Below are 25,059 nucleotides of genomic sequence, written 5' to 3'. Positions count from 1 at the left end.
AGTGTGACAAGGCTGACCCTTTGAATTACAGGCACAACAGAAACAGGAAGTAAGAGTGAGAGAAAGTTGTGGTGAAAGAGTACAGCAGGCGAACCCTGCTGTACTCTTTCGCCTGCTGTACTCCCTGCCGGAGCCACGTGGAGCTTTAGGTGTTTTCGCTCAATAAACACTCACAACGCCCAGTCTGGGAATCGAAACCGTGAGTCCGCTGCCCTAACCCCTGGGCCATTGCGCCTCCACTAGAAGCTCTCTAGTGAGAATGAAATGTACATCGTCGTTGAGAGTTATCTCCCTTGAAATTACACCTCGCATGTCCTGTTAAGACCATGTGTTGGTGAATTCCTATCTTATTCGTCCCATCATGGAATAATTAACATCAAGGAATCAAATATCGAAGAAGAAATCAAAAAAGGGCTTACTAAACTTTGTATTAGTTAAGTTCTATTCTTTCCTGTGTCTCAGTTTCCCTGACTGTTATTTGTGTTTATTAATTTTCATCTTAAAAATGTTTACGTCTTCACACGAATCATCCCAACATTTAAAAAACTTAAAAAGGAAATATTCCGCGATCGATGAAAACAACCTTTCTACCAGAAAGAGAGCACGACAAGACAACAAAATTAAAAAGGCAATTTCTCTCTTTACACTTTGGTCAACAAATCCCCGGAAGAAACAAAAAACGGTAAGAAATATTCTACACACATATATAGTAATAAATACATACATTAGATATATATACATCAAGGCGGTGTTGAGCACATATTTTCATCGTTCGATATATACGTATGTATATGTATAAAGTAACGATTTTTTGCCAACCTAGTGTGGCAGTCCCATTTTGGGGCGAATGCTACTGTTGTAGCACCAAGAGACATCGTCTCCATTTGGTTATACGACACACGATCTGTATCCTTATATTTTCGAACCGAGGAGGTTAGTGTATGTATATATATATATATATATATATATATACATACACGCAAATGTTGAACAATGAGAATGAGTGCTCAACATCGCATTGGTGGCTAAAAAGTCTTTATCTGTGTATTTATCTGCGCTTAATAACGACTGTTTTGTTTATGTCCCCCTAATACAGCGTTTCGGTAAAAGAGACCGATAGAATAAGCACCAGATTTTTTTTTTTAATAAAGTATTGGGGTCGATTTGTTCACCTAAACCTGTCAAAGTGATTCCCTCTAGCATGACTGGGTACTACTAAAGCAGCGCGGACCCGAACGCGCAGTCGCGCGTCCGCGCTAGCTAGTCGTGAGTGGTCGATCCTAACCCTAACCCTAACCCTAAACACGTATTCATATGCACACGCGGGTTAGGGTTAGGGATAGGGTTAGGGACAGGGATAGGGTTAGGATCGACCACTCAAGACTAGCTAGCGCGGACGCGCGACTGCGTGTTCGGATCCGCGAGTGCCCATGACTGTAGTCCAATGGCTGAAACAAGTAAAAGCTATATATATATATATATTGAAAGTTTGTTTACGGGAAATGTTTTGAAAATGCAAATAAAGCCGCTATTCCATGGTGCTGTTATAGCATGCCACTTATTCCATCGGTCTCTTTTGCCTAACTGCTAAATTAGGGGTTGATTCATTCAACTAAAAATTCTTAAAAGCTGTGCCCCAGCACGGCCGCAATTGATGACTGAAGCAAGTAAAAGACAAGAAAATTGCTACAGCTATAGCAACCATGCGTAAACGGACAGTGGAACCCAGTGTGGCTTGAGGCCTTGTTAGCTCCTGTCAAATTATCCAACTTATGTCAGCATGGAGAACAGGTATTAAATGATGATGGAACTGTGTGGAAGCCTGTCATATAGGGCTTTCCTATAAGTAGGTTATCTCCCTTGGCTAGGCGGCGCTCCATGTAGATAATTAAACTTCCGGAGGCTACCCACGCCATTGTTATTGTTTTACGTCTTATCATGGATATAAAGCAGCTTGATGATTCAGCTATCGAAGTACTTACTGTGCCTGAGTTAAAGAAATATTTAAGATTATATGGACAATATGTTACTGAAAGAAAGGCGGACTTGATTGAAAGGTATAAAAATTCTGTCGATATGGCAACAAAGTAAATTCATCGGACGATAAGTCTGAAGTATCGGACGATACTTCAGACAGGAATAAGCAGAAGCTTGATCTAAAGATCTTTGTAAGTTGCCGAATTTCACAGATAATGACATAATTACCTCGTGCTACGGATGAAAACAAAGCAACAGTTAAGGAGTGGCATATTTTACCACGACAGACACACACGTACACAGCATCGAATACCACGATGTGAGTGAAAGCTGCTCTCACTGTATTGTCCGGCGTCTGGTAATCCCTTCGATACCGACATCAAACCCAAAAAAGAATCCTGACCACAGAGTGTGGGTAATTATGTCAAAGGTCACTAGCAATGTGCATTCAGCTGATTGCAACTGTTAAAGCAAGTCACTGAGCATGCGTACATGTCATACGGGAGAGTTCCAATCAGGGGTGGATAACACCTTATAGGAAAGCCCTATATCCTCATCATCATCATCATCCTACTCCTCCTCATCATCCACATTGGCATGGGTTGGTCAGTTTGACAGGATCTGATGGACCAAAGGACTGCTTCATGTTCCAGTGTTTGATTAGCATGGTTCTACAGCTGGATACCTTTCCTAATGCCATAGGATATATATATATATATATATATATATATATATATATATATATATATATGTAATTATTTTAGTCTCTAAGCACTGATGAAAAGTTTGGTAAAAAAATCATAATGGAGTATCCTGTATGTTGTAAATCTATTTGGTCTTATGCATCTGAGGAGATGCATAAAAAACATATAATAACAGATAATAACTTTATCACAAAATGCTATGATGATAAAAATAAACCTTCTTTTCTATAATGTTATTCAATAAAACCACCTTCAGCTTCAATAGCTACTTCTATATGAGATCTAAATCATCTGCATGCTCGAATCAAGTGGTTTTGCTTCATTTTGGACATTACTCTGACTCTTAGAATCTTTGGTGTTATGGGCTTGTTCATTGACCTCTCTCTCAACAATACTCGACATGTAAAAGTCCAATGGATTGAGATTTGGGGAATTAGGAAGGCCAAATGTTAGGGGTTGTGTGACCATGAAAATTTTCAGCCATCCATTCCTGTGTTACTAGAGCCATGTGTGATAGTGCAGTCTTACTGAAACACACATGGCCTTCCTTTGCAGACAGTCTATCCAGGGCTTAATTATTTCCAGGACCTCAATGTAGGCGGCAGAGTTAAATCTAAGGCCTTGTGGAAAGAAGTAAGGAGGCATCACATGTCCTTCATTGCTGACAACCCCTAAAACCATGACAGTTATAGGAAATTTTGTATGCATAACACTTGGATCTTCAGAAGGGTCTGCACATAACCATCTGCCATTTCTTCTGTCAACTTTTTGATCTTGGTCGAAGTTTTTCTCGTTTGAGGAAAAACCAAATCAAATCTTCTTCTGCTGGATTTTTCAGTTTGTTTAGGAGTCTTTTAGATCTGATGTAGTGATTTTCTTTTGCTTTTTCTGACAAATTGACCTTTCTTCATCATATAATGTCTTTGTGGACAACATTTCTGACTGTTCCTTCTGACACATGGAGATCTTTTGCAACTGACCTCATTGACTTTCTGGTGTTGTAATCAATGGTCTGTTGAACTTGCAGGATTAATTCAGGTGTTCTGATGAGTTCAGAACATTTAGAATGTTTTTTATGCTTTGATACTGGTGATACGTTTCCATATTCATCTTCTAACTCCTTACAAACTTTATAGACAAAAGATCTGACAACTTTTAAAAATCAAGATATTTCTAAATCACTATGCTCAGCATTTGTAATCACAATAACAACATAAGTCTTCATTGCCCCGCTGTGTGATATGGTGGGCTCTGAGGGGGCTAGGGATTGACGAGTGGCTGGTGAAATCTGTACAGACCATGGGCAAAGTCACTGTCAGTAAGGCGGGAGTTAACCACGAGTACAGCGAAGAATTTGGTATACAGGGTAGGAGTTCATCAAGACTCAGTTCTTAGTCCCCTCCACTGTCCACCAGGCCACAACAGAAGAATTCAAGACCGGTCGCACCTGGGGAGCTACTATATGCTCATGATCTTGCCTTCATAGCGGATTCTGTATGAGAGCCAGACGAGAAATTCCAGGTGTGGAAATAAAACTTGGAATTTAAGGGCCTAATGGTTAACTTAGCAAAAACTAAGGGCCTCGTAAGCAAGAAAACTGACAGGACCCTACCCCACTCAGATAGGTGGTCCTGTTTGATTTGTAGGAAAGGTGTAGGCAGGGACTTTATACGGTGTACCCAGTGTAAGCTATGAACACACAAGCGGTGCAGTCAATTAATAAGAAGGTTATCGGAGAAGATAGCTTTCGTATGTGGAAATGCACAGGATCCAGGAAAAACTTTCGAGACTCGGGAAATTGATTCTCTCAAATACCCTGGTGGCTCAGTAGAGGTAGTCGATAATTTCTGCTGCCCAGGGCACCAAATTAGTAGCGGGGGAGGATGCACAGAGAGTGTGATAGCTAGAATAAGAATAGGATGAAGGAAATTCAGAGAGCTGTTACCTCTGTTAGCCACGAAAAGTTTCTCTTTCCGAGTGAAAGGAAGATTGTATGATGCCTGTATACAGACAGCACTTCTACATGGTAGTGAGACGTGGGCCCTAAATGCAGAGGACATGCAAAGGTTAGAAAGGAATGTGGCTGGTATGCTCCGCTGGAGGTGTAATGTAAGTTTAATTAGTGTACAAGAGAGAAGACTGCGCTGGTTTGGTCATGTGATGCGGATGGATGCCGACAACTCCATAAAGAAGCGCCGATCTCTCAAAGTAGATGGAACACGTGGAAGTTGCAGACATCGGATGTAGTACTGAAGAATGACCTCAGGAAGCTGAACCTTTCAGGGGATCAAGGTACCTGGCGCCTTGCTGTACTCAAGAAGACCTGCACTCCGCTGCAGAAGTGTTAAGACCGCTCCCGCTAGTGGTGAAAAGCACTCGTGGCGGTACCACGTAAAAGCACCCAGCACACTCTGAAAAGTGGTTGGCGTTAGGAAGGGCATCCAGCCTTAGAAACCATGCCAAACCAGACTGGGGTCTGAAGCAGCTTACTAGCTCTGATCAAACCGTCCAACCCATGCCAGCATGGTCAGCGGACGTTAAACAATGATGATGATTCTTCGGAGATGGTATCACCAATCTGAAACATTTTGTTTGGCAATTTCCGTAAAAGAATTTTATTTCTTTAATATTTTTTTTTTCAACTTACTCACCGACCTATATAGACATACATTTATAAACTTACATAAATATTCATATATACACATACATACACTAAAAATACACACATTAACGATTTGTGAAAACATAAAAGATGTATGTATGTGTATGTGAGTGTGTTCAAGTTTGTGTTTCTCTGTTTAACACGCTCTCCCGTGAACGTCAAAGACAATGGTGTGTGTGTGCGCGCGCACGCGACCGTATATTTCATTGTTCTTCTGGAAAAAAAAAAGACGAGATGGTCTTTGTTGGAATGTCTCTGATCCAGTGGTGTAGCGTGTCTCTTGACTGTGCCTCTTCCTTGAACATAACATACCCTCAACTCTCCATGTTTTGATGATCAGTCGGTTCGGTCAGAGGTGACTTGGGGCTTAATCTACAGCAGTGACTCTAAACGGGGGTCCAAACGACGACCCTTGTGTGTGGGGGGGTCCATATTAGACTTTGTTGTTAAAATTCATCTGCAAAAGATTGATTATGCTTCTTACTGTACACAAAATATTTTAACGATTTTTTTATACAATTCCCGATAATATTTAATTATGAAAAATGTAATTAGATTTTTAAAACATTGAATAGTTTATGAAAGTCCACCAGAGTAAAATTGTCTGCCTGCAAATAAAGACGAGTTGGTCATGACTTAAGGAGCGCCGAGCGAACGTTCCGTTTATTCAACTCATCCGCGCGTGCTGCCTTTAGTCTACCGAAGCCGTGACGACCGCGTTCCTTCTCCTCCTTCCTCTCCTTCACCTCTTCCCTTTCCTCTTCCTTAACAACAATAACAACAGCAACCACACTTCAACTGTAATACAAACTCTTTCACCACCATCGCCATCACCATCGCAGTAGTCATGACACGGCAGACAACAGCAACAACAATACTAACGTGATGTGCAACAAAACTAACACTTCCTCTATATCGGCCGCCGCTGCTGCCTCCACCACCGTCACCACCGCCACCACCAACACCACTACCACCACCTCCACCGCCACCGTCATCAAGACCACCACTACAAACAACAACACCAACATCAGTGAACTACGAATGGCCGAGTCAGTCGGATACCGAAGGATCGGTGGTTCGTTCCCAGTTACATTTAGTTTAATGTATCCATGGCCGACACACTCACTCCCTCTGGTTGTAAGTAAATTTTGTATTTCACTTCGTTGTCTCATTGTTTTCAAACATGCTCAGGTTGCCGGATCGAATCGAGTCTTGTCTGAAATCTTGTACCTCACTCAATCGTACCTTTCCCCTCACTCACTCTCTCTCTCTCTCTCTCTCTCTCTCTCTCTCTCTCTCTCTCTCTCTCTCTCTATTGCTTCCACTTCTGTTATCAAAGAAAAAAAATAATATATATATAAAACAATGAAGGAACTGTTGTGTACCTTATGGCTGTGTCTTTTATTATAGCCCCAGGTCGGCCATTTACCTTGTGAGTGGATTTGGTAGACGGAAACTGTGGAAGCCCATCATGTATGTATGTATATACGTCCGTATGTGTATGTATACACACACATACATACATACATGTATGTATGTAATATACCTACACAAGTCTGACCACCTCGACTTTGTTTCCTCATCACTTGTATATATATATATATATATATATATATATATATATATATATATGCCTCTGTGTGTGCCCCCTCTGTACCGCTTGACAAATAGCGTTGGTTTGGTTATGTCCCTCTGACTTAGCGGTTCTGCAAAAGATGCCGATAGGATAAGTACCAGACTTAAAAGGCAAAAAAAAAAAAGGAGTGCTGGGGTCGGTCTAAAACCCTTCAAGGCAGTGCCCCAGCATGACCACAGTCCAATGACTAAACCGAGTAGCAGAAAATAAAAGAACTTGATGCTCTCATTGTCGGCAGCCAACGTCAATAAATTCTTCGATGATGATCGAAATGATGAAGGCTTCCCATATTTGTCACAGGGGAACATCATAAGGACTTTTACAAGTTGTGCGTGGGGTTTACATAAAAGATGAGGGGAAGAACGGGACAGGAGGGCAGGCAGATGAGATTAAAGGTATGATACAAAGTGTACAAAATATATGAACATATGGATGATACAGGAGAACCTCCAACTAGAGCCCAATCAAAGAACCTCACAAATCTAGGATTATCCTGGCCACCAAGGGCTCTAGCTCTCACCCCAATTGGTGTTCTAGGTCTAGAATCTTTTTCGTTTTCTCCCAGCCATAAATTTTAATCTGGAAATTTTCAGACAATGTTCTTTCGATAGAGTTTTGCACGCTGATGACGCATATCGCATTTATTATTTTGGAAAATTTATAATAAAGTTAAAAGCATTTTTTTTTTAAAGGAAAGTGAGGGTAGAGGGTAGCTTTGACAAAAACATTGACGCGCAAGGTTTGAAATTTTGCCGAGGAAGAGGGGGGGGGTCAGTCGATGCCCTTCGACTCCAGTACTTGACCGGTTACTTTTTATTATATTGTCCCCGAAAGAAAAGAAAAAAAGCTAAGTTGACCTCGGTGGGATTTGAACTCGGGTCGTAAAGAGCCGGAGCAAATAAGGCGGTACAACCGCAATCATCATCATCATCATCAACACCACCACCATCGTTATCATTATCACTGTTGTCGTCGCGGCTATCATCGTCATCATCATCATCATCATCGCTGTTGTCGTCATGATCGTGGTTTTGATCATCATCATCATCATCATCATCATCAACAACAACCACAGTCACCACCATCACAACAACAGCCACACGTTAACGAATCTTGAAGGAAATTTGACTGTTTCGATTTGACGCTACTTTTTCTAAAAACAAAAACACACAAAAACAACCAACCCAAAAGTATAAAGAAAAAAAAACACAAACAAACAAAAGCGTTCCTTTCTTTGCTATTCAGTCACACACACACATGTGTGTATGTGTGGATATGAAAACCCGATCCCTCGTCCTCGTTAAACCCACGGCCGACCTCGACTGATTAGGATTGCGCCCCCTTTTTTTTACCGTTCTTTTCTCTTTTCTTTTATATTTTTTGTTGTTTTTGCACCTTTTCGTTTTCATTTTGAAAACTCCCTAGGCCTTCCTCCTCCCCTTTCCGGGTTTTTTTTACCTGTACTTCGGCGATCGACCTCGTAGCCCATACCTGTACGATTTTACTAACAATAACAAAAACAACAATAATAATAATAATCGTTTATTTATTTGCCTCAAGAGTGACGGATTTAATAACAATAACAATATTTTACCATGTCAGCAATCAAGGTTGGTTCTCTCTCTCTTTCTCTTTCTCTCTCTCTCTCTCTCTCTCTCTCTCTCTTTGTTTTTAAGACGTTTTAGTTACGCGCGGGGGTGGGGTCGGTCGGTGGGTGGGAGTTGTTGAAATCCAGTGTGACTCTGATCTAGTACACTTATTTTATGATCAGAGACATTCCAATCATGACCATCCCATCTTGCCCCCACCCCACCCCAACCTTGTTATAATATATGAAAAACGTACCTTAATGTTTCTTTAATTTTTTTTTTTTCTTTAAAATAACAGCAGTATAAAATGAGGGTGATCTGGCTGCTATTTTTATCAGGCCTAACACCCTTATATAAGGCTGGCAACAAACATTATTTACATTTGACAGATATTTGTCCTCATCTTGTTTGTTGTTAACACAACATTTCAGCTGATGTATTCTCCAGCCTTCATCAGGTGTCTTGGGGAAATTTCGAACCTGGGTTTTCATCCCTAAGGTATTTTTCCGATATTATTATTATCATTATTATTATTATTATTATTATTATTATTAAAGCAGCAAGCTGGCAGAGTGGTTAGCATGCCAGGCAAAATGCTTAGCGGCATTTCATCCATCTTTACATTCCGAGTTCAAATTCTGCCTTTCATCCATTCGTGGTCGATGAAGTAAACATCAGTGAAACTCTGGGGTCGATGTAATCAACTTTATATTATATAATAATAATAATAATCCGAACGTAAAGACTGATGAAATGCCGCTAAGCATTTCACCCAACGTGCTAACGTTTCTTATTTCTTTATTGCCCACAAGGAGCTAAACATTGAGGGGACAAACAAGGACAGACAAAGGGGTTAAGTCGATTACATCGACCTCAGTGCGTAACTGGTACTTATTTAATCGACCCTGAAAGGATGAAAGGCAAAGTCGACCTTGGCAGAATTTGAACTCAGAACGTAACAGCAGACGTTTCTGCCAGCTCGCAGCTTTTGAAACCATAAAATAATGCATGATTAATTCGAAACATTGTGAATAAATAAGCATTGCATTCGACAATAGTTTGAATGCTAAAGGGTTAAATCTACACTGTCACCGTTATGATTTTAAACACAGCTCATAGACCCTGACCCCAGAGCTATATTAACGTTGAAGGCCTCCAAGGGTTTGCAGGTCCCCATGTTAGGAACTGCTGATATTGAGGTTTCCATGACAGGAACATTATCAAATTGTTAATGTTTTTTCTTTTTTGTTATGTGCTACTGTTTTGACAGTTGCCAGTGTTTGTATTGTTATTTTTCTTGTTATTTTCTTTTGCATGTAACCACATGTTGCTGTGCAGAATTACCCCCAAATTAACCTCAAGTTCCCCAGTTTGGATGTGGGAGATGCTAAAGCCGACACACCATCTCAGGCACCGTCTTTGTTCATTACCGATATTCAGCAGCTGATACTTAATGCCGTCCTTAAAGGAGACGCTTGCATGAAGCCAAGGTAAATATAAACACTTCCCTTTGGTAAACATGACATTTTATTTTGCTTCTGGTTGGACAGATAGTTGTTCGCTGAGCACATCTTCACCCTTTTCTCACCATATTTCTGTTGATTCTAAATGGCCATCCTTAGAGATATTTGCATGAAACTTAGGCAAATATAACCTTTGGTTAGATATTTGGTTCTGCAAGCATGGCTGGTACCTGTAATTCATTCTTGGGTTACTATACTGCTATTGAAATTCGCTGTCTTCGCTTCAGTGAGTTTACAGTTAATTTTCAAAATAAACTTTTCTACTCTAGGCACAAGGCCCAAAATTTTGGGTTCAGATTCTGCCAAGGCTGACTTTGCTTTTCATCCTTTCGGAGGTCAATGAAATAAGTACCAGTTACACACTGGGGTTGATGTAATCAACTTATCCCCCTCCCCAAAACATCTCAGGCCTTGTGCATATAGTAGAAAGGATTATTATTGTTGTTGTTATTACCTCCACCTTCACTAAGGTGGAGGTATTGTTTTTAGTCACATTTGTTTGTCTGCCCGTGGACAAGATATCTCAAGAACTGCTGAATGGATTCAGATGAAACTTTCAGGGATGTTTGGCCCCATGACTGGCGCGAACTGATTAGATTTTGGGATTGATCCAGTACCGGACAAGGATTCTGGATTATATTTCCTGTGTTTTTACTCAATTTTTGTGACCGGCCAGGTTCATTTTTAGTATTGTCATTTGTGAGAGCAGTGGAGTTTATTTCAGATTTTCTCATTTAAAAAAATCTTCTCTGGCTAATTGTTGAGAGGACGTTGGTGTTGTCTTGGCAGAGGTTTGCACTCTATGAGTGTTCTTGTTATTAATAGATTCCTCTGTTATATTTCCAGGTGGTGTGAACTGAAATACAGCCAATTGATCTCTTCCACTTTTGTCATAGTTTTGAAATCTGTCAGCATCAAAGACTTCAAGAAATATCACAGCTGTTTCCCAAATGTGTGCAGAGATTTCAATAAGGTTTGTTGTTTATCGTTGTTTAGCCCTGACCAAATTGGCCCTGACTTTTGCAGACCATTAAATGAAGAGCATTCTCCCCGTGACCATTCTGCCTTTGTTTTAAGCTGTTCTTTCTAGGAGGTCAAACAACCACAGAGAGGGCCATCCTTCATTGTTTGCTGTTAGTAACTACAATACCTTAATTTCTTTTGCCTTTAGTACCTTCAATCTGGTAGTAATACCACCACCACCATTTGACTTGTGGGTGACTTTCATGGAGCCTACTTCCCTGCAGGCATTTAAGCCAGGTTTCCAGGCTGAGAATAACTTACTTTCTTTCAGTCTCAGAGACTCAGAAAACATTACGAGCAATGCCCTTCTAAAAAAAGCCCTATACAATCCTACCCATTACCAAAATGTGATCTTCTTCTTCTTACTACTACTACTACTACTACTACAACAACAAACATTTATGTGAATCTGTATATGTTGGAAAATTTTTTAAATTTTTTAACAAGTGAGTGATGCATAGAGGGATTAGACCAAATCCTTCATGTGACCCACACTGCCAACACCACACTTCTTCTTCTTCTTCTTCTAAATAAAATGACAAAGGATTAAGGGATTATGTTGTGAACACCATTAGCTTGCATCTGTTTCTGCTATAAGATGCAATGCACTCATAATTGAACTCTTGTGTATTACCCTGTAGCTTTGTCAGAGCTTCAAACAGGAAGAGCAATTCTCTGCAGCTATAGGGTGCTGCATATATTGAGTTCTAACCCCAGGTTATTAGTATCACTAAGCCTTGTTTGTCCCCTCTATGTTTAGCCCCCTGTGGGTGATAAAGAAATAAATATATCGGTTTCTAACATTAGCATGCAAGGCGAAATGCTTAGCAGTATTTCGTCAGTCTTTACGTTCTGAGTTCAAATTCCGCCGAGGTCAACTTTGCCTTTCATTCTTTCGGGGATCGAGTAAATAAGTACCAGTTATGCACTGGGGTCGATGTAATCGACTTAATCCATTTGTCAGTCCTTGTTTGTCCTCTCTATGTTTAGCCCTCCACCTGTGGGCTATAAAGAAATAAATATTTTTAAAGTGTCTGGTTCAGATGTCTTCTTTGTGGATTTCTTTCAGGCTACAGAAGTGATAAGTTCAGCTCAGTTTGGAATTAGCACAGAGTGTGAATTCTTCAAGGTCCAAATAAACAGCATTCAACTCTTCAAGTATGGCAGTACGTGTCAACCATGTTTCTCATTTTTTTTTTTTTTTTTGCTGTCTTTTCCATGTAATTAATGTTTCAATTGTTTTTTTTGTTTTTTTAAATGGCTGTGAGGTTAAGGTTGTGGACTACTGGTACCAGTATTGTAAGTTCAAACCTTACTGTTGCTACATTTATTTTTCAGAGTGGGCCAAAAGCCATGCACCAAATAATAGTTTCAATACACTCTGGAATTGTCAAAGACATGCTTCGGTTTTTGTATAATTGGTTAAAATAAATAAGATAAAGATGAATACACACATACTTGTCAAACTGTCCAACCCATGCCAGCATGGAAAGCGGGCGTTAGTGGTGATCCATATTAGTCTGGCCTCTGTCCTTTGATCTGTCCAGTCACAACAAGGACTGGACCTTGTGGTGGATACGGTGGCCCTTAACATAAGATATATTGTTTGCTTAGGATGCAGAATGACTGAATGGCCAAGAAGATCACCTCACTTCACAATCACGAGATCTTGAGTTTGATCACACACACACACACAGACTCACGCACACATTGCATCATCATCATCATTGTTTTAACATCCACTTTTCCATGCTTTCATGGGTCGGATGGAATTTAATGAACTTGTCGAGGCAGATTTTTCTACAGCGCTTCTGTGCCCCTACCTGTCGCCAACTCTCACCTGTTTCCAAGTAAGGTAATATTTCCCCAAGGATGGACATGTTATTTCATAGAAGACTGGAAACAAACAGGATTGCTTGTACGATGACGATGACGACGACTTGTAAAAGTCAAAAAATATGTACTTTACTAAAAATTAATGAATGATCTTTCAGTTTTATGTTAAATTATTCTTATAAATAAATTAACATAAAAACGAGCATCAACCCTTTAGCATTCAAATCAGCCATATCTGGCCCAAATATTGTACCTGTTTTATGGTCAAACTGACCAGATCTGGCCTCTCACACCTACCCTACAATGTCATTCTAAAAATAAACAATGACATCATTGAAATCTCAAAGCTGCAAGATAATACATGATTAATTTTTAAAAATGTGAATAGATAAGCATTAAACTTGACATTAATGTGAATGCTAAAAGGTTAATATGTGTGTATGTATATATATCCTTTTATTTTCTCTTGAACAACATGTTGGTTTTGGCTATCCAGGAGTACTGCCATATATATATATCTCTCTCTCTCTCATTGCTATTATGTTAAACTGTAGTATGTCCAAATTTGGCCAAATGTGTTTGTTTTAATATTTATTTTTCTTTGCAATAGCCGGTTCTTTTGGTCAAACTATCATATCTCCAGCTGGTTTCAGATGCCAAGATATCAAAAGTTGTCAAAGTGTAGTAGAACAACGGTTTTGCTATGGAATGGTGAAACTATTTTTTTCGTTTTCTGAAAAAGCAACGTTTTGGACTTAGGACACTTTTGCATAATAGCAACGATATACATATTCGAAATAATTTAATCATTTATTATGAAATATGTTTTAACTGAAAGTAAAAACGAAATTTTTTTTTTTTTTTCACATTTACAGCAAAAAAACACCAAAAGAATCTGTTTGAGAAAGCAATTCAGAACAAGGTTTCATCTGTCAGTCCAAACACTATAGATGCATTCCCACGAACGCTACTCCTACTAAACCTTCTACAAATGGCAAGAGAAAACTACCCCTTGCCAATCAAAAGCAAATGGGGTATGTATTAATTTTATTATTTCTAGTCGTTGTTAAGCCGGTAGGCTCGTTAGCACATCAGACGAAATGCCTAATGACTTTTCTTTCAGTTCTTTATGCTTTGCGTTCAAATTCTGCTGGGGTTGACCTTTTCTTTTATTCTTTCGGGGTTGATAAAGTATCAGTCAAGTACCAGGGTCCATGTAAGTGACTTGCCCGCTTCTCCTAATGCTGTTGGCCTTTTGCCAAAATTTGAAACCATTATTATAATTATTTAGACAGTGAGCTTGCAGAAACATTAGCGCATCAGATACAGTGCTTAACAGAACTGTATGGTTGAGAAGTTTGTTTTGCAATTCAGAATCTTGTTATTTTAAGTTCTCTCTCTGCTTCAGTAGAATTTTGTTGAGATAGTCTAGAGCAGGGGTTGGTGAACCGGGGTAAATTACCCCAAGTGGGTATAAATGAAATTCCTGGTGCTAATGAGAATTCATTAGACATAAGTAAAATTATATAAGAAATATGTTCCTTGTCATGACAGAATTTTTTCTTCTGGCAACACTGCATCTGTCCAATGTAATGGACATGTTTAGGAGACTATTTTTTGCAATACATTTTGAATTCAAAGAATCTATGACTTTCTTCCTTTCAAATCAAGAGAGTAACGCTGGCATAAATAAATACATTCTGGGGTAACTGGTTAGAAAAGTTTGCCAACCCCTGGTCTAGTGTTTGTAATCATCATCATCCATTCATGCTGCTTGTATGGATTCCAGTAACTCTGTCACCACCACCACTACCATCATCAACACCATTTGATGTCCATTTTCCATGGCATGAGTTGGACTAATGGTATGAGTTCTATTATTCATAGTTGAAGTGGAAGCTTATGGATGCATTTCAGTTACTCTCTTGATAAGAGTTTGGTGATCCAAGCTGTTGATCTGGAATTTCTCTGCTCAGCATCAGTGTAAGATGTGTTCTTCTGCTGCCTCTTCACAGTCTGCCATACTGCAGTCCCACAACTTTGCCATACCTCTGGCAGGGTGGCTGAATGAGTACTTTGCCTTACCAAAGGGCAGCTTGTAATTATGCAGGGCTCAATCGTCACTCCATGTTTCCAGTACCCCCTCCATACCCATAATAGTCTGTAATGTATAACATATTTTCTATCTTTAGTTAACCTGTTCGTTACTGTATTTATTTTGAGATGCTCTGTGTTTCTCTCAATTACTTTAATTATAACAAAGAATTTAGTAAAATAACTTAGTTATCATTAAGCTAGTGTTAGGAACATAAATTGTGACTAAGGTTTGATGGAAGATTTTAATTCAAAACTTATGAAAGCAAGACATTTGTACTCAGAGCCAGAGGTGGTTTCAGCCGGATTGGTAACGAAAGAGTTAAGAATGAATGTTATAGAATTTCAATCTATTCTTTTTTTGCTTTAAATGTTTGTTTATTTGATTCTGAGGAATGGTATTTCCTTCTAATTCTTTAGGCTTTTACGATGATTATATTTTTTCCAAAGAAAGCTATGAAAAAGTTACAGATAAAAGCCCCATATTTGGTCTGGACTGTGAAATGGTGAGTATTTACAGCAACAACATTATTATTTGGATTTGGTTACTAAATGAAAGCTGCCGACATAAATGTCATTTCATTCTCTTCTGGAACAGCTTGTTTTTGTATTTGTATCATATTGTGTATGTGCATCGTGCTGTGTGTGTGTGTGTGTGTGTGTGTGAGTTTGTGTTCATTTCATGCTGTGTGTGTGTGTGTGTTTGTATCATGTTGTGTGTATGTGTGTGTATCATGCTGTGTGTATCGTGTTGTGTGTGTGTTTGTGTTCATATGCTGTGTGTGTGGCTGTTTGTATTGTGTTGTGTGTGTGTATCATGCTGTGTGTGTGTTTGTATCATGTGTATGTTTGTGTTTGTATCATGCTGTGTGTGTGAGTGTGTTTTCTTTGTAGGGTCAGGTATGGCTGTGTGGTAAGAAAGTTGCTTCCCAGCCACATGGTTTTAGGTTCAGTTCTACTGCATGACACCTTGGTGAAGTGTCTTCTGTTATAGCCCCAGACCGACCAAAGCCTTGTGAGTGGATTTAGTAGATGGAAACTGAAAGAAGCCCGTGCATGTATGTGTGGGTCATTGTGTCTGTGAATTGACTGGATATAATTCTTTCTCCTTTCAAGAAGTTTGTATGTGTTATTTTTTTATTTCTAAAAACAAATCTTAATTTCAATAGATTTTTATCTGCAAATGTAGTTCCCTCTATAGGTTAATTTGATCTTGCTGATAAAAGGCTGGATATTGCCTGATGAAATGGTGTGGTTATGCAATAATATAAAATTATATCATAATATTTTGCATTGTTGAATAAACAACCAGACTATTGAAATGCATGTAACTTTGCTTTGAGCTGCCCATTATATATATCTTTGTAATTATGTACATGTAAATAATTAAATGTCTTGTTCAATTTTCAGTGTAAAACCTCTGATGGTGTCTACTCTTTAACGCGTGTCTCCTTAGTTAATGAGAAACTAGAAACTGTCTATGACACTCTCGTAAAACCAAAACATAAAATCATTGATTATCTCTTTCGGTAAGGCAAACGAAATGAAACCAACAAGGTTTTTCTTGATTTTATACTTTGTTGAAGATTGCTGTTTCCAGCTTTGTGTTTTTCTCATGTTTTTTTAATTTTGTGTGTGTGTGTGTGTGTGTATATGTGTGTCCACATATATGTATGTGCATATCATCATCATCATCATTTAACATCCGTTGTCCATGCTGGCATGGGTTGGACAGTTTGACCAGGGCTGGTAAGCTGAGGTGCTGCACCAGACCCCCGTCTGATTTGGCATGGTTTCTAAAGCTGGATGTCCCTTCCTAATGCCAACCATTCTGAGAGTGTAGTGGGTGCTCTTATGGATATATATGTATGTGTATATATATGTGTGTGAATATGTATATGTGTGTGTGTGTGTGAATATGTATATATATATATAATCATGTAGAGAATGGAGAAACAAACACAGAAAAAAGCAGGTCAATTGCACTAGTTAACCATTAATTTAATCAATTAATTGATTAATTTAATGGCTAACTAGCGCAATCGACTTCCTTCTTCCTGTGTTTGTTTCTCCATTCTCCACTTGATTATGATTATAAACTGCGGTTTAACCGATAAATTACCTGCCTCTGGATACCTTCTAACAAAGACGGTACCCACACAGGTAATCTCCAGGAGCGCCTTCGGACTTAATTATCCCCTGGTTGCTTAAACACTTCTAGCCTATCACTTGAATGTTTAAACAATCCTAACTTATACCTATATATATCATCATCATCGTTTAACGTCCGCTTTCCATGCTAGCATGGGTTGGACGATTTGACTGAGGACTGGTGAAACCGGATGGCAACACCAGGCTCCAATCTAATTTGGCAGAGTTTCTACAGCTGGATGCCCTTCCTAACGCCAACCACTCAGAGAATATATATATATATATATATTATTGTTGGGCAGCTTTCTACTTTTTATATCCAAAGTGACACCAGTATCTGCCATGCCTATGATATTTCGTTTGGCTTGATGGGTCTTCTTCTCCAGCATGGCATCTCACAAAGGGTCTCGGTCATTTGTCCTTACCTCCATAAAGCCCAACACTTGACAGTTGCATTTTACATGCCACTGGCATGGGTGCTAGTTGCATGACACCAGCATCGACCACATTGCCTCCATGATATATTAATATATATATATATATATATATATATATATATATATATATATATATATATATATATATATATGTATATATATATATATATATGGATATATATGTATGTGTATATATGTATGTGTGTGTGTATGTATATGTGTGTGATATATATATATATATATATATATATATATTATTTTGAGGCAGCCTTCTACTTTTTATATCCAAAGTATTCTTTAACTCAGTATTCACAAGCTATTATTATTATTATTATTATTATTATTATTATTATTCAAATCTCACTGTTCCAAAAACAAAAAACAAAAGTCTTTGTGTGTGTGAGTATGTATGTATATATTTCTTATATATATATATTTTTTATTGGTATTTTGATAGATACAGTGGAATCAATGAAGAGATGATGAGACCGGTATGTACTACATTGAAAGATGTTCAGAACAAGTTCCGGGCTCTTCTTCCTAAAGATGCCATCTTGTGTGGTCACTCTCTTAACTTCGACTTGGACAGCTTAAAGGTGACACTTCTTTCTTAATATTTTTTTTTGTTTTCTCTTTTTTAATACAGTTCTATATTTATGAGATGAGGAATTATGTACATTATTTACATTATTTACATTTGATGGATATTTGTTCTCACTGTTATACACTGTTATACAAGCAGTGTCATCCATCATCATCATCATCGTTTAACGTCTGCTTTCCATGCTAGCATGGGTCGGACGATTTGACTGATGACTGGTGAACCAGATGGCTACACCAGGCTCCAATCTGATGTGGCAGAGTTTCTACAGCTAGATGCCCTTACTAACGCCAACCACTCCGAGAGTGTAGTGGGTGCTTTTACGTGCCACCCGCACGAAGGCCAGTCAGGCGGTACTGGCAACGGCCACGCTTAAAATGGTGTATTTTATGTGCCACCCACACAAGAGCCAGTCCGGCATTCCAGTATTCAGTGAGAATATTGTCTGGCCATGGGGAAATATTACCTTACTCGAAAACAGGTGAGGGTTTGTGACAGGAAGGGCATCTAACTGTAGAAAATCTGCCTCAGTAAATTCTATCTAACCCAGCCATGCAAGCATGGAAATGTAGACTTTAGATGACGATGATGATTATTGGACAGCTTGATAAACCTTTCCTTGCACCATTTTGGCTGATTGTGAAACCCCAATCTTGAAAGTCCGTTTCCATTTGTTTTCAACCACAGATGTTTCACCCTTACGTCATTGACACCAGCACAATTTACAATCTCTCTGGATTCAAATATCAAAAGAGCAAACTGAAGAAGCTGACCGAATATTTCCTTGGGTAAGGTCCTTCTCCACCATTTCAAGAACCAACATAATTATAATAATAATAATAATAATAATAATAATAATAATAATCATCATCTCTGTCATCATCAACAGCAACAACATTAGTCATCATTATCGTTACTGTCATCATCATCATCATCATCATCATTGCTATCATAATCATCTTCATATTTTCTTTCTCTCCTCTTGCTATAAATTCTAAATAAATTACCATCTTCTGTCATGTATCTATTTCACATGACCCACACTGCCAACACCACACTTCTGCTTCTTCTTTTTCTTCTTGTCATCCTCCTCCTCCTTCTTCTTCTCATCGTCTTTCTTCTTCTTCTTCTTCTTACTACTACTACTTCATTTTCTTACTACTTCTTCTTTTCTTCTTCTTCTTCTTCTTCTTCTTACGACTACTACTACTTCTTCTTCTTACTACTGCTACTACTACTACTTCTTCTTCTTACTACCACTACTACTACTACTACTACTACTTCTTCTTACTACTACTACTTACTACTACTACTTCTTACTACTACTACTACTTCTTACTACTACTACTACTACCACTACTTCTTACTACTACTATTACAAACAGGAGTCATTTACGTGAATGTGTATGTGTTGGAATTTTTTTTTTCTTTGTTTAACGAGTGAGTGATGTTAAGAGGGATTAGACCAAATCCTTCATAGAGTTATTTGTTTGTTTGTTTGTTTATTTGTTTGTTTGTTTCTTTCTTCCTTAGTAAACAGATTCAGACTGGAGACAGTGGCCACAATTCAGTGGAAGATGCAACTGCCAGCCTGCAATTGGTGCAGTTAAAACTGAAAAACAGTAAGTCCTTTCAGTATTGTTGATGTCCTCCAGAAGTTGTTCTCCTGAACAATGAGCTACAACTGCATGCAAGAATGTCTGCTTCCTTGCCTGTTTATCCATTTACCTGTATGTCCGTTTACTTGTATATCTGATTATCTGTTTATCTGTTTTCCTATATCCATTTACCTGTATATCTAATTACTTGTATATCTGATTACTTGTTTATCTGTTTACCTATATCTATTTACCTGTATGGCTGTATATTTGTTTCCCAACAAGTGTCTCCAGCATTGTCTTATCTCTTACCTTGCTTCATTTTCCAGGTATTGAGTTTGGTGATGTGATTCTTGACACAAATTTGACAATACACAAAACGGAAGCATGTAATAACTCCACTCCAGTTCACAAAGAATCTTCCAGTCCAAACACAAAACAAACAAAAGAGGAAGGTGTGGCCGTTGATGACAATCGGAAGTTCTTTGTTAACATGAGTGACTCAGCGACACATCGCAGTTTCTTTGATCTACTCAATGAACATCAGAAGAAATGTAAGTAAAAACTCCTCAGTTTGTCTTGGAGGAGGAAAAATCCTCTCAAACCTATTGAGTCAAGTACATCAACATCGAAATAAAAATCAAATGGAAATTGTAGTTGTGATATCTGTGCCGGTGGCACGTAAAAAGCACCATCCTAACGTGGCCTATGCCAGTGCTGCCTTGACTGGCTTCTGTGCCGGTGGCACGTAAAAAGTGCCAACCGATCGTGGCCGTTGCCAGCCTCCTCTGGCCCCTGTGCTGGTGGCATGTAAAAAGCACCCACTACACTCTCGGAGTGGTTGGTGTTTGGAAGGGCATCCAGCTGTAGAAACACTGCCAGATCAGACTGGAGCCTGGTGCAGCCTCCAGGCTTCCCAGACCCCGGTCGAACCGTCCAACCCATGCCAGCATGGAAAACGGACGTTGTACCTGTTTGTTTTCTTTCATATCACAGTAAAGTTAGAAAACGTCCGACTGCCTTGCTGTAATTCTGAACTTGTTTCTCTCTTTCAGCTCTGGTGATTGATGCGAGATCTGTGATTGACATGTATTCAGGAGAACCTGGTCAAAGGATAAGCCATGGTTCTGATGAAGAAATTGTCAGCACTGCCCAACAGAAACTCTATGACAACGACTTCATGTGGCTCCAGTTGAATTCCTTCCACAATCTTCTCCAAACCAACACAGACAGCAAAGAGGCAGACATTCAGGTAAGCAAAACACAACTCCTACCGCTCTGCCATTATTCTTCCTCCTCCTCCTCCTCCCTTTCCTTTTCCATTCAATCCTCTGACCCTCTTATCTTTATCCTCTCTCTCCTCCTCCTTCTCATCCCTCTTCCCTCTCATCCTCCTCAACCCCCCCATTCCCTCCACATCCTGCTCCTGGTTCACTGGTTCCACTTCACTGAAGTAAATCATCCAGCTGTAACACACCCCACCCCACCCAAAAACAAACAAACAAACACCTGTTCTATATTTAAGAGATGAATTATTTACATTATTTACATTAATGGATATTTGTCCTCATCTTATTTGTTGTTAACACAACGTTTCGGCTGATATAACCTTCAGCCTTCATCAGGTGTCTTGGGGAAATTTCGAACCTGGGTTCTCATTCCTAAGGTATTTTTCGATATTATTATTATTATTATTATTGTTATTGTTCAGGTCACTGCTTGGAATCGAACTCAGAATCTTGGGGTTAGTAGCCTGCGCTCTTAACCACTACGCCATATGCCCGTGGGCAATTATAGAGTGAATTTTAGGGCTTAAAATAATGTAAATAATGTAAACAAACACCTCTAACAAAATAAAATTTAAGATCTACTTACTTTCTACTCACCATTAGTTTGACTGAGTCCAGGTCAGGTGGCTTGATGATGATGATGATAACAAACTTTTATTCAGAGGCCTTTCCTGATCTCTTGGATACCACTTGGCAGTTGCAAGGGTCCACTTGTTGTCTGTGAACCTTGCGACATGTCTGGTCCAGCGGGACTTGCGCTTTTGATATTTTACTATCACATCATTCACTCTGCTCCATTCTTAAATTATTTCATTTCAAATTTGCTTTTGTGATGTTATTCCTAGCTTGGAATGTCATCATCATCATCATCATCATAATCATCGTCGTCGTCGTTTAATGTCTGCTTTCCATGCTGGCATGGGTTGGATGGTTTCACTGAGGGCTGGCAAGCCAGGAGGCTGCACCAGGCTCCAATCTGATCTGGCAAGGTTTCTACAGTTGGATGCCCTTCCTAATGCCAACCACTCTGAGAGTGTAGTGGGTGCTTTTTACATGCCCCCGGCACAAGGGCCAGTCAGGTGGTACTGGCATCGACCACACTTGAATGGTGCTTTTTATGTGCCACCAACGCAAGAGTCAGTCAGGTGGCACTATCATCATCATCATCATCAACATTTAGCATTTGCTTTCTATGCTGGCATGTGTTAGATAGTTTGACTAAAACTGGAAAGCCACACAGCTGCACTGAGCTCCAGTCTGATTTGACAGGGTTTCTACAGCAGGATGCACTTCTTAACATTAGTATTTTAAAAGTCAAAACAATGCAAGTTATAAATGATTAATACTGCAGGTTGATGGTTTGTGCTATTTCCTGGCATTTCAGTATCTCAGAGTTAGGACTCCTCCTTCAGGAAATTTCCAGGGAAAAGGTGTTGATAGCTGATAGAGTCATCACCTATTGACACCTTTTCTAAATTTCCTGAAGAAGGTGTCCCAACCCCGAAATATTGGAATACCAGGTCTAGTAATTAGTGTGTGTGAGAGAGAAAGACAGACAGACAGACAGAGAAGACACATGGTTTAGTGGATAGGGTGCTGCATTTATGGTCTAAAGATTAAAGTTTCAACAAAGAGTGACATCATCAGTCACCCTCTGAAATGTTTATGTAGTGTTATGGAGGCTAAATGACATGCACATGAACTCGGGGGGGTCTAAAGGGTGTTTCTGATTGCCATCTGGGTTGACTGGAATCTGATGGTACATGGGGTTAAGATCTGTCTTGGGAAGGAAAAAAGAAAAATGCTGTAAACATGGTTGGTATTGTGGGAAACATGTGGGGAGGTGTTGATATTGAGTAAATCATCTGATGTCTTCTTGGGAACCACATGTAAGGGAGACAACTCCGATGCATCATGTAGGAATTATGTTGATCTCGTGTATGTAGTTGAACACTGATTTAGCCTACATGTAAACGATCTGGGACAAAGTGTCATGGTCTGATTGGTTCTTGGGCTTATTGTGCCTTAACGTGATGGTGTAAACCTGTGTGTTACTTCTCTGTTGCTGTAATCTGCTACAATGTTTAAGGACTCCGATGTCATACTTAAAGCTGACTTCGATAATACTGGGTGTTATTATGTGTCATTTTGATGAATAAATCTGCATGTTACTCCATTTGTGCAATACCTGAGTACTCCAGTATTATACCGAATTTGTGCAATGCTTGGGTACTCCAGTATTATACCAAAATGGTGCAATACCTGAGTACTCCAGTATTATACCAAATTTGTGCAATGCCTGAGTACTCCAGTATTATACCGAAATGGTGCAATACCTGAGTACTCCAGTATTATACCGAAATAGTGCAATACCTGAGTACTCCAGTATTATACCAAATTTGTGCAATACCTGAGTACTCCAGTATTATACCGAAATGGTGCAATGCTTGGGTACTCCAGTATTATACTAAAATGGTACAATGCTTGGGTACTCTTGTATTATACCAAAATGGTGCAATACCTGAGTACTCCAGTATTATACCAAAATGGTGCAATGCTTGGGTACTCCAGTATTATACCAAAATGGTGCAATACTTGAGTACTCCAGTATTATACCAAAATGGTGCAATGCCTGAGTACTCCTGTATCATACCGAAATGGTACAATGCTTGGGTACTCCTGTATTGTACTTAGATAACACAGTGAGATATGGTGTTTTCGCTGTGAGAAGTAAATCTCCACTTTTGCTGTACACTGGTGCAGTAGTGAGATGGTAATTGTTTGTTGTGGCATTTGTTTCTGCTGCTGCTGAATAAATTAACCATTTCTATCAGTAACCATCCAACTATTGGTGTGATGGCATGGTATGTTGTGCTGTTTCTACTGAAACTAGTTAACCCTTCTTCTCAGCAACCACTCAGCCATTGGTGAAACGGTATCTTTTATCTTTTGTTGTTTCAGGCATCAGATTGTGACCATGCTGGAGCACCCAACTTGAATTTTTATTTGAATGAATCAACCTCTTTTTTTTCTTTTTTTTTTTTAACCCTTTAGTGTTTAAACCGGCCATATCTGGCCCAGATATTCTACATGTTTTATATTCAAACTGTCCATATCTAGCCTCTCACACCTAACCTACATTGACGTTCTAAAAATAAACAATCACATCATTGAAACCTCAAAGCTATAAGATAATGCATGATTAATTCAAAACAATTTGAGTGAAAAAGTATTACATTTAACAGAGTAATCTGAACAGTAAAGGGTTAAACCCGAAATCGTTTTATTTATCTATTTATTTATGCATTTGTTTTCTCTTTCCCCAGAAATGCCTGCAGACGTTAGATTCCCATGTTGGTACACTGATGAAAACTATCTTCTCAAAAGCTCTGGTGACGCTAATATTGACAGGTCGTGATAACGAGGACGAAGACTATCAGAATGGTATGACTTTAGTGAAGATTTCTTAAAGGTTTCTACAGAAAAGAACTGAGAAGGTGTGATCGACTGATCAACTCTTTCAGCTGATCTCCCTCACACTGCTGCTACTGCTGCTGCTGCTGCTGCTCTCTATATATTTATATAAAAAAAAAATCTACGAGGAACAACCATACACGCCTTGTTTTTATTTATTTGTTTATTCAAGTATGAGACGGCATGTGGCTTAGTGGCTTGGGTGTTTGACTCACGATTGTAATGTCGTGAGTTCGATCCCGGTGGTATGTTGTGCCCTTGAGCAAGACATTTTATCTTGCGTTGCTCCAGTGTACTCAGCTGGCAAAAAAATTAGTAGTACCAGTATTTCAAGGGGCCAGCCTTGTCACATTCTATGCCACCCTGAATTCTCTTGAGCAGTATGATAAGGGAACACATATCTGTGGAGTACTCAGCCACTTGTGCATGTTAACTTCACGAGCAGGCTGATCCATTGCTCAGATC

General features: G+C 39.1%; 1 protein-coding gene across 3 annotated transcripts; it reads left to right on the top strand.

Moving 5' to 3' along the window:
* Positions 1 to 301: 301 nt before the first annotated feature.
* LOC106873977 (RNA exonuclease 5) lies at positions 302 to 24,733 on the top strand. 3 transcript variants are annotated; one of them, XM_089364075.1, is made up of 13 exons: positions 302 to 682; positions 9,907 to 10,058; positions 10,938 to 11,064; positions 12,184 to 12,280; positions 13,826 to 13,984; positions 15,465 to 15,550; positions 16,455 to 16,573; positions 18,090 to 18,228; positions 18,921 to 19,021; positions 19,767 to 19,855; positions 20,161 to 20,385; positions 20,887 to 21,083; positions 24,447 to 24,733. In XM_089364075.1, the coding sequence occupies exons 1-13, from the start codon at positions 506 to 508 to the stop codon at positions 24,588 to 24,590; spliced, it is 1,812 nt and encodes a 603-aa protein (XP_089220201.1). In that variant the 5' UTR covers positions 302 to 505; the 3' UTR covers positions 24,591 to 24,733. The 3 variants fall into 3 exon arrangements, with proteins under 3 accessions (XP_089220201.1, XP_089220200.1, XP_089220202.1); XM_089364074.1 differs by lacking the exon at positions 302 to 682 and adding an exon at positions 6,112 to 6,480; XM_089364076.1 differs by lacking the exon at positions 302 to 682 and adding an exon at positions 8,445 to 8,589.
* Positions 24,734 to 25,059: the final 326 nt, after the last annotated feature.

Source organism: Octopus bimaculoides, chromosome 16 (genome assembly GCF_046866305.1).
Source record: "Octopus bimaculoides isolate indiv1 chromosome 16, ASM4686630v1, whole genome shotgun sequence".
NCBI lineage: Eukaryota > Metazoa > Mollusca > Cephalopoda > Octopoda > Octopodidae > Octopus > Octopus bimaculoides.
This window is presented reverse-complemented; position numbering and strand designations above follow the sequence as displayed.